This window comes from Heterodontus francisci, chromosome 27 (genome assembly GCF_036365525.1).
Source record: "Heterodontus francisci isolate sHetFra1 chromosome 27, sHetFra1.hap1, whole genome shotgun sequence".
NCBI classification, from domain to species: Eukaryota; Metazoa; Chordata; class Chondrichthyes; order Heterodontiformes; family Heterodontidae; genus Heterodontus; species Heterodontus francisci.
The window spans coordinates 7,204,903-7,222,430 of NC_090397.1; the positions used below are offsets into that span (position 1 = coordinate 7,204,903).

At 42.3% G+C, this 17,528-nt stretch overlaps 1 protein-coding gene across 7 annotated transcripts in view; it reads right to left on the minus strand.

The window, feature by feature from the left end:
• The window catches only part of LOC137384622 (cilia- and flagella-associated protein 54-like), a 712,374-nt gene that overhangs the window by 96,681 nt on the left and 598,165 nt on the right, over positions 1–17,528 (minus strand). For all 7 annotated transcript variants that reach the window (XM_068058759.1, XM_068058758.1, XM_068058757.1 and 4 more), the window contains 2 exons: positions 11,226–11,367; positions 5,731–5,982 (listed from right to left, as the gene is read on the minus strand). In XM_068058759.1, the coding sequence (XP_067914860.1) occupies positions 5,731–5,982; positions 11,226–11,367 (394 nt within the window). The remainder of the gene's footprint in view (positions 1–5,730; positions 5,983–11,225; positions 11,368–17,528) is intronic.

The window sequence follows — 17,528 nt, forward strand, 5'->3', positions numbered from 1 at the left end:
CTTTGCCAATCTATCCTTACAACTGAAGTCTCTCATCCCTGGAACTATTCTCATAAATCTTTTCTGCAACACTTTAAAGCAGTCACATCCTTCCTGAAATGTAGTACCCAGAATGGACACAATACTCCAGCTAAGGCTGAACCAGTCTTTTATAAAAGTTTATCATAACTTCCTTGCTTTTGTACTCTATGCCTTTATTTATAAATCCCTGGATCCCATATGCTTTATTAACCACTTTCTCAATCTGCCTTGCCACCTTCAACAAATTGTCCACATATACCCACAGGACCTTCTACTCCTGTACCCCCTTTAGAATTGCATCCTTTATTTTATATTGCCATTCCTCATTCTTCCTACCAAAATGTTTCATTTCACATTTCCCTGCATTAAATTTCATTTGCCATGTGTCTGCCCATTCCACCAGCCTGTCTATGTCCTCTTGAAGTCCATCACTATCCTCCTCAAGTTCACAATACTTTCAAGTTTTGTGTCATCTGCAAATTTCAAAACTGTGCCCTGTACACCCAATTATAGGGCATTAATATAGATCAAGCAAAGCAGGGGTCCTAATAACAATCCCTGCGGAACCCCACTCTGTACCTTTCTCCAATCCAAAAAAGAACTGTTCACCACTACCCTCTGTTTTCTGTTACTCAGCCAACTTTGAATCCATGCTGCCACTGTCCCTTTTCTTCCAAGGGCTTCAGCCTTGCCAACAAGCTTGTCATGTGACACTTTATCAAACATCTTGTGGAAGACCATGTACATCACATCAACCGCATTACCCTCATTAACCCTTTCTGTTAGATCATCGGAAACCTCAATCAAATTAGTTAAACACGGTTTGCCCTTAACGAATCCATGCTGGCTTTCTTTAATTAATCCACGTTTGTTCAATTTTGTCCTGGATTATTGTTTCTAGAGGTTTTCCCACTACTGAGATTAAACTGACTGGCCTGCAGTGGCTGGATTTATCCTAACACCTTTTTTTGAATAAGGGTGTAGCATTTGCAATTCTCCTGTATCTAAGGAGGATTTGAAGATTAAGGCCAGTACCTCCACAATTTCCACCCTTACTTCCCTCAGTATACTCAGATGCATCTAATCTGGTCCCGGTGGCTTATCAACTTTAAGTACAGCCAGCCTATCTAATACTTCCTCTTTATCAATTTTTAGCTCATCCAGTGTCTCAACTACCTCCTCTTTCACTACAACTTTGTCAGCATCTTCTTCCCTGTTCAAGGCAAATGCAAAGTAATTATTTTGTATCTCAGCCATGCCCTCTGCCTCCATGCGTAAATCTTCTTTATGGTCCCTAATCAGTCCCACTCTTCCTTCTACCACCCTTTTAGTATTTATATGCATATAGAAGACTTCTGTATTCCCTTTTCTGTTGGCGACCAGTCTCTTCTCATACTCTCTCTTTGCTGCTCTTATTTATTTTTTCATTTCCCCGCTGACCTTTCTATATATAGCCTAGTTCTCATTTGTTTAATCAACCTGACATCTGTCATATGCACCCATTTCCTGCTACATCTTACTCTCTAGCTCTTTCGACATTCAGGGAGCTCTGGCTCTGTTTGTCCTAGCTTTCTGCCTCTTGGGAATGGACCTTGACTGGACCCGAACTATCTCCTCTTTAAAGGCAGCCCATTGTTCAATTACAGTTTTACCTCCCAATCTTTAATTCCAATTTACCTGGGCCAGATCTGTTCTCACCCCATTGAAATTGGGCTGTCCCTCAATTAATTATTTTTACTCTGGATTGCTTGTTGTCCTTTTCCATGGGTAACTTAAACCTTACGATTCTAAAATCACTGTCCCCTAAATGTTCCCTTACTGACACTTGATCCACTTGACCCACTTCATTCCCTCAAACCAGATCCAGCAACAACTCTAAAATAAAAGCAAAGTACTGTGGATGCTGAAAATCTGAAATAAAAACAAGAAATGCTGGAAATACTCAGCAGGTCTGGCAGCATCTGTGGAGAGAGAAGCAGAGTTAACGTTTCAGGTCAGTGACCCTTCTTCAGAACCCTGAGCATTTCTTGTTTTTATTCCAGCAACAACTCCATCCTTGTTGGGCCAGAAACATACTGATCTAGAAAATTCTCCTGAACACACTTTAGAAACTGTTCCCCCTCTCTGCCCTTTAAACTATTACTATCCAGTCTATATTAGGATAATTAAAGCCCTCCATTCTAACTACAATATAATTTTTGCACCTCTCTGTAATTTCCGTGAAAATTTGTTCCTCTCTATCTTTCAAACCAGTTGGAGGCTTATAGAATACACCGAGTAGTATAATGATACATCTATTGTTTCTGAGCTCCGACTAAATAGGTTCTGTTGTTGACCTTTCTTGGGCATCCTCTCTCTTCAGCACTGCAATATTCTCCTTAATCAATACTGCCGCCCCTCCTCCTTTCTTTCCTTCCCTATCTTTCCTGAACACCTAGTAACCAGGAATATTTGGTAACCAGTCCTGCCCTTTTTTGAGCCAGGTCTCCGTTATCGCCACAGCGTCATACTTCCATGTGGCTACCTGCACTTGCAGCTCACCAACCTTATTTGCCACACTTCGTGCATTCACATACATGCACCATGAATCTAATTTATTGTATTTCCTCTTACTCTGACTACACCTGATACCTTACTGTTTCTTACTCTAGTGCTATCTGTCACTCCCAATTCTTTGTGCAGCTTGTTTTTTCCCCTTTGATGTTATCTCCTGGTTCCGATTCCCCTGCCATTAGTTCAAGCCCTTCCCAATAACACTAGCAAACCTCCCCATAACGACATCAGTCCCGGCTCTGTTCAGGTGCCACATGTGCAACCTGTACAGGTTCCATCGCCCACAGAACTGGTCCCTATGTCCCAAGAATCTAAAGCCCCCCACTCCTGCACCATCTCTCCAGTCACGCATTCATCTTCTCTATCCTACTATTTCTATATTCATTAGCAAATAACACCAGAAGTAATCTGGAGATAATTATCTCTGAAGTCCTACTTGCTAGTTTCTTTCCTAGCTCACTAAAATCTGCCTGCAGGACCTCACCCCTTTTTCTACCTATGTTGTTGGTACCAATATGTGCCATGACCACTGGCTGTTCACCCTCCCCCTCAGTGTGCTTTGCAACCACTCTGTGACATCCTTGACCCTGGCACCAGGGAGGCAACAAACACTGAATTCATGTCTGTGGCTGCACAAATGTCTGTCTGCTCCCCTAACTATAGAATCCCCTTTCATTACTACTTTCCCTACCTTCCTCTTCCCCTACTCCCTGTGCAGCTGAGCTAATGGCGGTGCTGTGCGTTTGGCTCTGGCTGCACTCCCCAGAGGAACCATCACTCTCACCAGAATTCAGAACTGAATACTCGTTGCAGAGCGAGATGTACAGGTACTCCTGCACTACCTGCCTGGTCCTTTTTGACTGCCGGGCGGTTACCCATTCCCCATCTTGCCTGCATACCCTTAAGCTGAGGGGAGACCACATCCAGAAATGTGCTATGCATAAAACTCTCAACCTCGCAGATGCACAACAGTGACACCAGCTGCCACTCAAGCTATGAAATCCAGATCGCAAGTTGCTGCAGCTATTTCATGCACATGTGAATGTCCAGGCCACGAGAAGCATCCTGGAGTTCCCACATGGAACAGGATGTGCATTCCACAGGACTGAGATGCTCTAGCATGCTTCTATTTATTAGACTATTAACTGATTTAACAGAAATAAATTTAAAATTTAACTAAAGACTCACCAGCTACTCACCAATCAACTACTTCCCTTGTATGGCCGACACTTTATTTTATGGGAAGTTAATTTAAATGTTTTACTTAACTCTTACTGTCTATGTACCTCAGATGCTAATTTACTGAAAAGTTTATAGCCTCCTTGTTTAATTTCAACTTTATCACCTAAATTTGATTAATCTATTGTACATTGATTAGAATTATATGATAAACAAACAACTTGACTTTTCATTTTTATACTAATTAATTGATCTAGTCTTACTTTAGAGTTGATTAATATATATTAAAATAAAAGCTTACCAGTATACTCACCCCACATGACTCTTTGACCTGTGATGTCACTTAGTGATATTTTTGTTTCTTTCCCTCCCTTTTGATTCAGACTCAGTGTCAGTGTGGCTCTGCCCCCGGGCCACTCCTTTTGTCCGATTATTCAACATTTCTTTGTAGTTATATTAATTAGTTTAACTATAAACTTCTGTAAAGAGGTCAATAAAGTGACTTATTGACAAGGACACCCAGGTCCCTTTGCACATCAACACTTTCTAATCTCTTCCCATTTAAGAAATACTCTGCACATCTATTCCTCCTACCAAAGTGCATAACCTCACATTTTTCCACATTATATTCCATCTGCCATGTTCTTGCCCACCCACTCAGTCTGTCCAAATCCCCTTGAAGTCGTTCTGCATCTTTCTCACAACACACATTCCCACCTAGTTTGGTGTCATCGCGAACTTAGAAATATTACATTTGGTTCCCCACATCCAAATCATTGATATATATTGTGAACAGCTGGGGCCCAAGCACTGATCGCTGCAGTACCTCAACAGTCACAGCCTGCCAATTTGAGAATGACCCGTTTATTCCTACTCTCTGCTTTCCGCCTGTTAACCAATCCTTAATCCATGCCAGTATATTATCTCCTATCCCAAGTGCTTTAATTTTGCTAACCAACCTCCTGTGGGGCACTTTACCAAAAGACTTCTGAAATTCCAAGTATACCTCATCCACCGACTCCCCTTTATCAATTCTGTTAGTAACAGCCTCAAAAAACTCCAACAGATTCATCAAACATGATTTCCCATTCATAAATCCATGTTGACAATGCCCAATCAGATCATTATTATCCAAGTGTCCATTTATCACATCCTTTAGAATAGATTCTAGCATTTTCCCAATGACTGATGTAAGGCTAATAGGTCTGTAATTCCCTGTTTTCTCTCTCCCTCCCTTCTTAAATAGTGGTGTGACATTTGCTACCTTCCAATCTGCAGGAACCACTCTAGAATCTACAGACTTTTGAAAGATGATCACCAATGCATCCACTATCTCCATAGCTACCTCTTTCAACAATTGTATGTCGAATATCAGGTCCTGGGGACTTATCAGCCTTCAGCCCTATTAATTTCTTCAATACAACCTTCTTACTAATACTAATTTCCTTCAATTCCTCATTCTCCCTAATCCCTTGGATCTCTAATTCTGGGAGATTTCTTGTATCTTCCTCAGTGAAGACAGACACAAAGTAATTATTTCGCTTTTCTGCCATTTCTCTGCTCTCCATTATAAATTCTGCTGACTCTGCCTGTAATGGACCCACATTTGTCTTAGCCAGAAGTTTCCTTTTTATGTACCTACAAAAGCTTTTACAGTCCTTTTTTATATTTTTTGCTAGCTTACATTCATATTCTATTCTCCCTTTCTTTATCAGTTTCTTCATTCTCCTTTGCTGTATTCTAAAATCCTCCCAATCCTCAGGTTTACTACTATTTCTGGCAACTTTATAGGCCTTTTCTTTTCATCTTATACAATCTTTAACTTCCTTTGTTATCCACGGTTGACTGCCTTTACTTTTGGGGTTTTTGTGCCTTGAAGGAATGTATAGTTGCTGTAAACTATGTAATATTTCTTTAAAAACTATTAATTGCCTATGTACTATCAGTCTCACTGAGAATAAATACCAGGTAACTTACCTGGAAGTAGACTGATGTTGTATAGCTTGCGGAGGTGATTATTGTAACGTAGAAGCTGGACTGAGGTCAGTTTTTGTGCAGCCCTTCTATATGGTGCCATAATATTTGGAATTTTAACTGATGCCAATTCTTTATTCTCCTGTTCCTCTTCTTCCACGTTTTCTCCTGGTGCCAATTCTTTGTTCTCCTCTTCCTCTTCTTCCACTTTTTCTCCTTGTATAGTAGTTAAGCTTGGCAACAGTTCATCATTTTCTACAGCAAGATCATGTGCAACAAAAATGACAAACTTTATGAAAGGAACTAACTGAAAATTGTGTGTTCTTTTGATCATTGTAAGTAGTTGATTACATTTTATAAATAATTTTTCTATAATAAATTTGGAAAGATATTGTTGTTTAAAAAGAGAGGAAGGGATAGACCAAGTAATTACAAGCCAGTCAGCCTAAACTTGGTGGTGGGCAAATTGTTGAAAAAAATTCTGAGGGATATTATATATCATTTAGAAAGGAATGAATTAATCAAGGTCAGCAAACATAGATTGTTAAGGGAAGGTTGTCTCTGACGAACCTGATTGAATTTTTTGAGGAGGTAACAAGGAGGATCGATGAGGGTAGCACATTTGATGTAGTCTACATGGATTTTAGAAAGGCTTTTGACATGATCCCACATGGCAGATTGATCAGAAAAGTGAGAGACCATAGGATCGAAGGGCGAGTGTTAAGTTGGATCCAAAATTGGCTCAGTGGTATGAAGCAAAGGCTAATGGTCCACTGGTGTTTTTGTGACTGGAAGATTGAACATGGGCTTACAGTCTCAGAAAAAGGGGTCAGGTATTTAGGACCGAGATGAGGGGAAATTTCTTCACCCAAAGGATTGTGAATCTTGGAATTCTCTACCTCAGACAGCAGTGGATGCTCAGTTGTTGAGTATATTCAAGACAGAGGTTGATAAGAGTTTTGGGTACTAAGGGATTTAAGAGATATTGGGTTTGTGTGGGAAAGTGGAGTTGAGGTAGAAGATCAGCCATGATCTGATTGAATGGCTCGAAGGACCAAATGGCCTAGGCCTCTTCCTATTTCTTATATTCATATATTCTTATGTGTGTTTGATCATAAGGAAGAAAGCTGTAAACTGGAGGAAGATCTCAATGGACTGGTCAGGTGAGCAGAAAAGTGGTAAATGCAATTCAGACTGAAGAAGTGTGAGGTAATGCATTTGGGGAGGGCAGACAAGGTGAGGGAATGTTTCAGCATATTCCTGCCCACTGAACTGATTTCTTCCTATCGCGACTCTATTTTTTCCCCTTGTCCAGTCTCTTCCCACCTATAATTCGTGCCTCTTCAGATGCCCACAATCACTTTAACAGCTTCCAGTTTCCAGTTTCCTGACCATGAACATCTCCTTTTCACTATGGACATCCAATCCCTCTACACTTCCATCACTCATTAGGAATTTCTGAGAGCTCTCCATTTCATTCTAGAATGGGGGCCCAATCAATCCCCATCCACCACTGACATGCTCCGCTTGACTGAGCTTGTTCTCACATTGAACAACTTCTCCTTCAACTTCACTCTCTTCCTCCAAATAAAATTTGTTGCGATAGGTACCCAGATGGAGCCTGCTTTTTTGTGGGATATGTGGAATATTCTGATTTCCAGTCCTACTCAGACCCTCTCTCTCACCTCTTTTTACTGTACATTGATGACTGTAAAGGTGCCGTTTCCTGCTCTTGCCCTGAACTGCAACATTTCATTGACTGCTTCCAATTTCCACCCTTCGCTCACCTCCACATGTTCCATCTCTGACTCTTCCCTTTCCTTCCTTGACTTCTCTGTCTCCATTTCTGGGGATAAGCCATCAACCAATATTCTCTATAAGCCACTGGCACCTATAGTCACCTTGACTGCACTTTCTCACACTCTGTTTCCTGCAAGGACTCTAATCCATTCTTCCAGTTTTTCCATCTCTGTTGCATCTGTTCTGACAATCTAATGTTCCATACTAGCGCTTCTGATGTGTCTTCCTTTTTCCTCAACTGAAGACTCCCCGCCCCACCGTGGTTGACAGGACGCTCGACCGGGTCTATTTTATTTCATGTACTTCCGCTCTCACTCCTCCCCCTCCCTCCCAGAACCACAATAGGGTTTTCCTTGTCCTCACCTTCCATTCCACCAGCTTCCGTATTCAATAGATCATCCTCCTCCATTTCCACCATCTCTCGGATGATGCCACCATCAAACACATCTTCCCCTCCCCTCTCATGATTCTGAAGTGACCATTTCCTCCCTGACACTCTGTGTTCCACACCTCAATCACTCCGAATAGCCCTCCCCTTCTCAGGGCATGCTCCATGCAAGTGCAGAAGATACAATACCTGCCCTTTTACCTCCTCCCTTCTCACTATGCAAGACCCTAAATACTCCTTCTTGTACTTCTTTTAATTTATTATTCTGTATTCCGTGCTCATGATGCAGTCTCCTTTATACTGGGAAGACCAAATGCAGACTGGGTGATCACTTTGCAGAACACTCAGTCCGCAAGCATGACCCTGCTCTTCCAGCCAGATCTGCTAAGTATTTCCAGCATTTTCTTTTTTATTTCACATTACTGCAGCATTTTGTTTTTGTAAACAGGATACTTTCTTTTATTAGCTGAGGCATAGAATGTAGGAGCCAGAAGGTTATGATAGAACTGTATAAAACACTATTTAGGTCACAGCTGGAATACTGCACACAGTTTTGGTCATTGCAATTCAGGAAGGATGTGATTGCAATAGAGATGGTACACAGGAGACTTATGAAGATGTTGCCAGGAGTGCAGATTTTTAGTTATGAGGAAAGATTGGAGGAGGCTGAGGGGGATTTAATGGAAGTCTACAAAATTATGAGGGACCTAGTTAGAGTGGATAGGAAGGACCTATTTCCCTTAGCAGACAGGCCAAGATCAGGGGCATACATTTAAAGTAAGTGGCAGAAGGATTAGAAGGGAGTTGAGGAGAATTTTGTTTCATCCAGAGGGTGGTGGGCATCTGGAACTCACTCGAGGCAGAAACCCTCATTGCATTTAAAATACTTGGATAGGCATTTAAAGTGCTGTAACCTACAGGGCTATGGACCAAGAGGTGGAAAGCGGGATTAGGCCGGATAACTCTTTTTCAGCTGGAACAGACATAATAGCTTCCTTCTGTGCCATAAATTTGCTGTGATTCAATGCTTCGATTTCCTAAAAAAAAAATCACTTTATATATTTGTAACAAGTTAACTTTATGAGTAAGCACAAGCTTGCAATAATGTGGCTGTGAAAAATGATGGTGTGTGAATAGGGGAGAGTTCTGGTTATATTGTGAGACTTCACCTTTTTCTTCTAGCTTGTTAACCTTCAGGGAGAGGAGCAGGTCCCTATTCTGTGGTCAGGGAGCCATTGTTAGTGGCTCAGCAGAGGTCCAGCTGAATGACTTTAGCTCAGTTTTCCTCTTGCTGGTAGAATAACAGTGGGGGCTCAGGTAACCTGCGGGACAGACTCCCAGCAGATGCCCCATGACCAAGAGGATGCAGTATAATTGCAGCACCCAGACAGGCAGTGAGGATTTAAAGGGAAGAAGAGCCTTGAAGAGGAAAGATTACATTTTATTTTGGATCGTGGCCTTGACCAAGGTAGGTAGATTTTTGGGGACCAATATGCAGGCAGATGCTCTCCCCTTCCCTAAGCAATGCTTACTGGCTTACTCCAGGGACTACTGCCAGCTTTCGGCTGGAGGTCCCTGGGGTCAGTGGCAACCACAGTGATAATTAGAGGAACAGCATAACTTGCTGGGATAACATTTACATATGGCAGGTGAGGAAGGGGCAACCAACGGCCATCCAGGTAGGGCAAGGGGGGATGACGTTGAGTTTTGGCTAACAGCAAAACACAAGGTTCCACTACCCAATTTACCCACTCTTTCTACCACATCCTGCTTGATTGCAGACAGGATAGTGGAGGAAAATCTAGCCCACTGGCAAATAACACTGACAGACCCCACACCTCAGGCCACAACTACTAATCACGTTTATTAATAAATCAAGTTAGCTGAAGCAATAATTACATGGCAGCAGATAGAAAATCATAGTGGTTCAATTAATCTTAAAAATCTGTTACAAAACAGATATCTTTAGCAGTTTCTGCAGTACTAAAACTAACTTGCATTCTTGAGAAATACCTTTATGTAAGAAAAACAAACTCAGGGGGGTAATTTTGACTTTGGGAGATACTGTGAAATGGGTGATATTGGACCAGCAGTCCATTATGCATCCCTCCCAATTTTTATTTCTGCTGAAATCAATGACAATAATAACTGGGAGGGATGTCTAATCCAATATTGCCCATGTTACACGATCTCCCCAAGTCAAAATTACCTCAAGGGAGTTTTCCATTTGTCTCTGCTCCTGCAACAAAGGAGGGAACGAGTGAACTGGGATGATATGGAGTTAATTGTCATACCTTCTTTGGTTAAGAGCTGATTGCAATGTTGGCATGACACCTGACAATTGTATCAGAAACCTAATTCTGGTCTGCTCCTGTGGTGACCAAAAGAAATACATTCCCCAACATGGATATTTATTTTAAAGAAAATCTGGGAAAGGTACAAATGGTGTCCGGTAAAGATTATACTCACTCACAGTATGAAGCACACGGTGCTATAGCATGTAAAACCTAATGAACTCCACATAACTGTCCATAATAAAATATTATATTTATGCTGCCATTGATGTTTCACTAAGAATTAATTTGCATTTAACCTTGTGTGGTTTAAATCACTTGCACTTGTGCTTAGGTTAACCTATATTGTGTGGAAGTCTACAATATTCTGATTATTTTCATAAATGTGAGCGGAAAGAATGAGTTTGCTGAGATGGATCTGATCTGCGTGGAGACAGGATACAAGATAATTCACTGGAGTTCCAAGAGCTCCCCGAGGAAACCACAGTGGCTGGAGGTGTGAAATTCTTCTGGAGCTCTCTGCCAGCCCCATATGCCATCTCACAATTTCTGGCATTCTTCACCACAAGTGACAGGAAATATATATGGGTGTATGTATTCAAAGAGCACATAAATTGGTTGAAGCTATGTGCCTAGCCAACTTCAAGACAAAAATAGTTAAAAAGCAGATGCAGGAGACCAAGACTTGTTAAGTCTGAGATCAATAACAGCTAACATGATGAAACTGATCATCAGGAGCAACTCTGAGAATTATCGAAGAAGGGTCACTGACCCGAAACGTTAACTCTGCTTCTCTTTCCACAGATGCTGCCAGACCTGCTGAGTGAATCCAGCATTTCTTGTTTTTGTCTGAGAATTATCTGTATGATACTAACTGAGTAAAGGTTTATTCATTTAAAAAGGTAATGGCTATCCTGGAATATTAAGTGTTACTGTATATGATAATGCCATACTGACGCTTTGAAAACCTGCAGCATAATTAAGACTATTGAAATAGTGGAAGTGAATGTTCTTACCAGTTTGAAAATCTTGATAAGATGCCAAAATATCCAGAAGCATATATTCATGCAATTCATTTTGAACTAATCTTTCCATTTTTGTCACACTTATTGTGTTGTCTCTAGTTAGTGCCTGGCAGCCATGCAGCATTTTGAGGGCCTAATCAACAGACAATATTTATGTGCAAGAGCAGAGGTACAGCAGCAAAAACAACTTGTATTTATATAGCACCTTTAAAATAGTAAAACATCACAAGTTGCTTCACAGGAGCGTTATTGAACAAAATTTCACAGTGAGTTCCATAAGGAGATAATAGGGCAGGTGATGGCTTTTAGGATTGTCTTAAAGGAGGAAAGAGGGGGAGAGACTTGGGAGGGAATTGCAGAGCACAGGGACTTGGCAGCTGATGTTACAGCCGCAAATGACGGAGCAATTAAAATCGGAGATCGGTAAAAGGCCAAAGTTGGAGGAACGAAGATATTTCGGAGGGTGGTGGTGCTGGAGATTACTGAGACAAGGAGGGCCGAAGCCATGGAGGGATTTAAAAACAAGGATGAGAATTTTAAAATTGAGGAGTTGTTTAACCAGGATCCAACATAGGTCAGCGAGAACAGAGGTTAGTGGTAAATGGGACTTGGTGCGAGTTAGGTCACGGGCACAGAGTTTCGGATGACCTCAAGTTTACAAAGGGTAGAATGTTGAAGGTCGGTCAGGAGAATGTTAAAATAGTCAAATCTAGAGGTAACAAAGGCATTGACGGGGGTTTTAGCAGAAGATAAGTTAAGGTAGGGGCCAGATCTGGCGATGTTGTGGAGGTGGACATAGGTGGTTTTAGTGATGTCGCAGATATGAAGTTGGAAGCTCATCTTGGGGTCAACTATGATACCAAGGTTGTGAAGAGTCTGGTTCAGCCTCAGACCTTCATCAGGGAGAGGGATGGAGTCAGTGGCTAGACAATGGAGCTTGTGACAAAGACCAAAGACAATAGCTTCAGTCTTCCTAATATTTAACTGGAAGGATTTCTACTCATCCAATTCTGGATGTCGGATAAGCAGTCTGATAACTTAGAGACAGTGGAGGAGTCGAAAGAGGTGATGGCAAAACAGAGCTGGGTGTCATCAGTGTACATGTGGAAATTGATGCTGTGTTTTCAGATGATGTTGCTGAGGGGCAGTTTATAGATCAGAAATAGGATGGGGCCAAGGATAGATCCTGGGTTAATGGTGTGGGAATGGGAAGAGCTGACATTGCCAGTGGACAGGTGAATCTCTGGCTACTAATGGATAGATAAGAATGGAACCTGATGAATGCAGTCCCACCCAGCTGGATGACACTGAACAGGCATTGGAAAAAGATGGTGCAATCAAAGGTGCCAAAGGCTACAGATAGGTCAAGAATGACGAGGAGGGATAGTTTACTTTTGTCACAGTCACATTGGATGTCATTTGTGACTTTGATGAGAGCTGTTTTAGTACTGTGGCGGGTTGGGGGTGGGGTGCATGCGGGGAGAAACCTGTTTGGAGGGATTCAAACATGGAGGGTTTAAACTAGTTTGGCAGGGGGATGGGAACCGGAGCCACGGATCAGTGGATGGGGTAGCTGTTAAACAGGCAGATACCGAGTGCAGAGAGTCTGTGAGGAAGGTTAGACAGTTGACAGGGCAAAGTTGCAGCCAGTATGATGGGTTGAAGTGTGTCTATTTTAACGCAAGAAGTGTCAGGAATAAGGGTGATGAACTTAAAGCATGGATCAGTACTTGGAGCTACGATGTTGTGGCCATTATGGAGACGTGGATATCACAGGGGCAGGAATGGATGTTGGATGTTCCGGGGTTTAGATGTTTCAAAAGGAATAGGGAGGGAGGTAAAAGAGGTGGGGAAGTGGCATTGTTAATCAGGGATAGTATCACAGCTGCAGAAAGGGAGGTCGTCGAGGAGGGTTTGTCCACTGAGTCATTATGGGTGGAAGTCAGAAACAGGAAAGGAACAGTCACTTTGTTGGGAGTTTTCTATAGACCCCCCAATAGCAACAGAGACACGGAGGAACAGATTGGGAGGCAGATTTTGGAAAGGTGCAGAAGTAGCAGGGTTGTTGTCATGGGTGACTTCAACTTCCCTAATATTGATTGGAACCTCCTTAGTGCAAATAGTTTGGATGGAGCAGTTTTTGTCAGGTGTGTCCAGGAAGGTTTCCTGACTCAATATGTAGATAGGCCGACTAGAGGGGAGACTATGTTGAACTTGGTGCTTGGCAATGAACCAGGCCAGGTGGCAGATCTCTCGGTGGGAGAGCATTTCGGTGATAGTGATCACAACTCCCCGACCTTTACTATAGTCATGGAGAGGGACAGGAGCAGACGGGATGGGAAAATATTTAATTGGGGGAGGGGGAATTACAATGCTATTAGGCAGGAGCTGGGGAGCATAAATTGGGAACAGATGTTCTCAGGGAAATGCGCGACAGAAATGTGGAGGTTGTTTAGGGAGCACTTGCTGCGACTGCTGGATAGGTTTGTCCCGATGAGGCAGGGAAGGGATGGTAGGGTGAAGGAACCTTGGATGACAAGAGATGTGGAACAGCTAGTCAAGAGGAAGAAGGAAGCTTACTTAAGGTTGAGGAAGCAAGGATCAGACAGAGCTCTAGAGGGTTACAAGGTAGCCAGGAAGGAACTGAAGAATGGACTTAGGAGAGCTAGAAGGGGACATGAAAAAGTCTTGGCGGGTAGGATTAAGGAAAATCCCAAGGCGTTCTACACTTATGTGAGGAACACGAGGATGGCCACAGTGAGGGTAGGGCCGATCAGGGATAGTGGAGGGAACTTGTGCCTGGAGTCGGAGGAGGTAGGGGAGGTCCTAAATGAATACTTTGCTTCAGTATTCACTAGTGAGAGGGACCTGGTCATTTGTGAGGACAGCGTGGAACAGGCTGATATGCTCGAACAGGTTGAGGTTAAGAGGGAGGATGTGCTGGAAATTGTGAATGATATGAGGACAGATAAGTCCCCGGGGCCAGACGGGATATACCCAAGGATATTACGGGAAGCAAGGGAAGAGATTGCTGCGCCTTTGGCGATGATCTTTGTGTCTTCACTGTCCACTGGAGTAGTACCGGATGATTGGAGGGTGTCAAATGTTGTTCCCTTGTTCAAGAAAGGGAATAGGGATAACCCTGGGAATTATAGACCAGTCAGTCTTACGTCGGTAGTGGGCAAATTATTGGAGAGGATTCTGAGAGACAGGATTTATGATTATTTGGAAAAGCATGGTTTGATTAGAGACAGTCAGCATGGCTTTGTGAGGGGCAGGTCATGCCTCGCAAGCCTTATTGAATTCTTTGAAGATGTGACAAAACACATTGATGAAGGAAGAGCAGCAGATGTGGTGTATATGGATTTTAGCAAGGCATTTGATAAGGTTCCCCATGGTAGGCTCATTCACAAAGTAAGGAGGCATGGGATTCAGGGAAAGTTGGCTGTCTGGATACAAAATTGGCTGGCCCATAGAAGTCAGAGGGTGGTAGTAGATGGAAAGTATTCAGCATGGAGCTCGGTGACCAGTGGTGTTCCACAAGGATCTGTTCTGGGACCTCTGCTCTTTGTGATTTTTATAAATGACTTGGATGAGGAATTGGAAGGCTGGGTTAGCAAGTTTGCCGATGACACGAAGGTTGCTGGAGTTGTGGATAGTGTGGAAGGCTGTTGTAGGTTGCAACGGGACATTGACAGGATGCAGAGCTGGGCTGAGAAGTGGCAGATGGAGTTCAACCTGGAAAAGTGTGAAGTGATTCATTTTGGAAGGTCGAATTTGAATGCGGAATACAGGCTTAAAGACAGGATTCTTGGTAGTGTGGAGGAACAGAGGGATCTTGGGGTCCACGTCCATATATCGCTCAAAGTTGCCACCCAAGTTGATAGGGTTGTTAAGAAGGCGTATGGTGTGTTGGCTTTCATTAACAGGGGGATTGAGTTTAAGAGTCGCGAGGTTATGCTGCAGCTCTATAAGGCCTTGGTTCGACCACACTTGGAATATTGTGTTCAGTTCTGGTCGCCTCATTATAGGAAGGATGTGGAAGCTTTAGAGAGGGTGCAGAGGAGATTTACCAGGATGCTGCCTGGACTGGAGGGCATGGCCTACGAAGAAAGATTGGGGGAGCTAGGGCTTTTCTCATTGGAGTGAAGAAGGATGAGAGGTGACTTGACAGAGGGGTACAAGGTGATGAGAGGCATAGATAGAGTGGATAGTCAGAGACTTTTTCCCAGGGTGGAAAGGGCTATCACCAGGGGGCATAATTTTAAGGTGATTGGAGGAAGGTTTCGGGGAGATGTCAGAGGTAGGTTCTTTACACAGAGAGTGGTGGGTGCGTGGAATGCGCTGCCAGCGGTGGTAGTAGAAGCAGATACGTTAGGGGCATTTAAGCGACTCTTGGATAGGTACATGGATGATAATAGAATGGAGGGTAGGTAGTTAGTTTGATCTTAGAGTAGGTTAAAGGTTCGGCACAACATCGTGGGCCGAAGGGCCTGTACTGTGCTGTACTGTTCTATGTTCTATGAGTTCCGGGAAAGATGGGCACGAGTAAATAAGTAGAGCTGCAGATTCACAGAACCTGTTCTATGCTAAAAGATTGCTCATACTATCTTCTTTTTAATGTTAATCTGTTGTGTTATTTCTAAATAATTTCCTATACCTGTAGCAAAAAAAATTAGCAATTTGATTGTTTTAATATTAAGCTTCAATAACGAATAGTCAACGGTAAATTGGCAAATTACAAATATTGGTGAACCCTAATTATATGTTAGGCTTGGGGCTCCTGATTTTCAGGTTTAACTGGTCAATCCTACAAAATGAAAAATTCTGAAATTGGTGTTTCTGTTGACCACTTAATAAAACATGAAAAGGTACTAAAACAAATGATAAACAGCAAACAAAATATCATCAGAAGCTCTCCATCTGTTAGTTTGATCACTTCAGAAAATTTGAGATCAAAGGATTTCTCAACTTTAATTTCCTTTTCTAGTCAATCATAATTTTGCCACTTTTTAAGCCACTTTTAACTTATTTAACAAAACAAACTGGTGAAACTGAAAAATTGATAAAATTGCCTGATGAAATGAAAACTTAAAACATAATTATGTTCCGGTGTGCATAAAACTTTAAACAATGGAAGTGGTTTCAGATCTGAAGAGAACCAACCAATATTTTTGGGTACCAACCAATATGATTAATGGCTAGCCTGAGGCGTCAGCATGTTTCTTCAGGGCCAAGCCAAGCCATGCTATTCTGGAGGATCCCACGCTCAGTTTCTAGTCCAAGCTATTTAACTGATAGCAACTAGAGTGGGAATTGGGAATGGCAGTTTTCACCGATTCACCCAAGTCAGGAAGGGGAAAATTGTTCTAACCTTTATAAAGCTCTGGTTAGGTCCCAATTGGACTATTGCATTCAGTTCTGGTCACTATGCTTCAGAGATGATGTGAGGGACCTTGAGAAGGTGCAGAGGAGATTTACCAGAATGGTTCCAAGGATGGAGGATTTTAGTTACAAGGTTAGGTTCGAAAAGCTGGGTTTGTTCTCCTTAGAACAAAGGAGATTGAGCGGAGATATAATAGAAGTGTACAAGATTATGACAGGCTTAGATAAGTTAGACAAGGAAAAGCTGTTCCCATTAACAAATGCTACAAGGACTAGGGGACACAGATTGAAGGTTTCAGGCAAAAGATGCAGGGGGAATATGAGAAAGCACTTTTTAAAGCAGCGGGAGGTAATGACCTGGAACTCACTGACCCTGAGGGTAGTGGAAGTGGAGACGATGAATGATTGTCAAAGGAATTTGGATTGGCACTTGAGGAAATAAACTTGCGAGGCTACGGGATCAAGTGGTGGAGTGGGACTGACAGCATAGCTCCTTGGAGATTGGCATGGACTCGATGGGCTGAATGGCCTCCTTCTTTGCTTAAATGACTCTATCACATCTCACAGGAATGAATATTAACAAACACATTACACCATTTGTACACGTTACACCCCTGGATCATTTGGAAAACTTGCAAATTCTCACTGCCGCCTTTTAAAAATGGCATTTCTCAACCTTTTGTTATAAAAATTGAAACTCTTATGACTACTAGTATTACAGAATATTTTTGAACTCAGTGATTTAACCAAGCGTAATACCTCTGACTTTCTCACTTGTCTGTTGTGCAACCATATCCATTCCACACCAATAGCTTCCAGTTAAATCATTAAGTACAAACATTTTCTTTATACATTGAGAAATTTAGGTGAGTGGTCAAGGTCCATATTGCTCGATAATGGCACAAATAA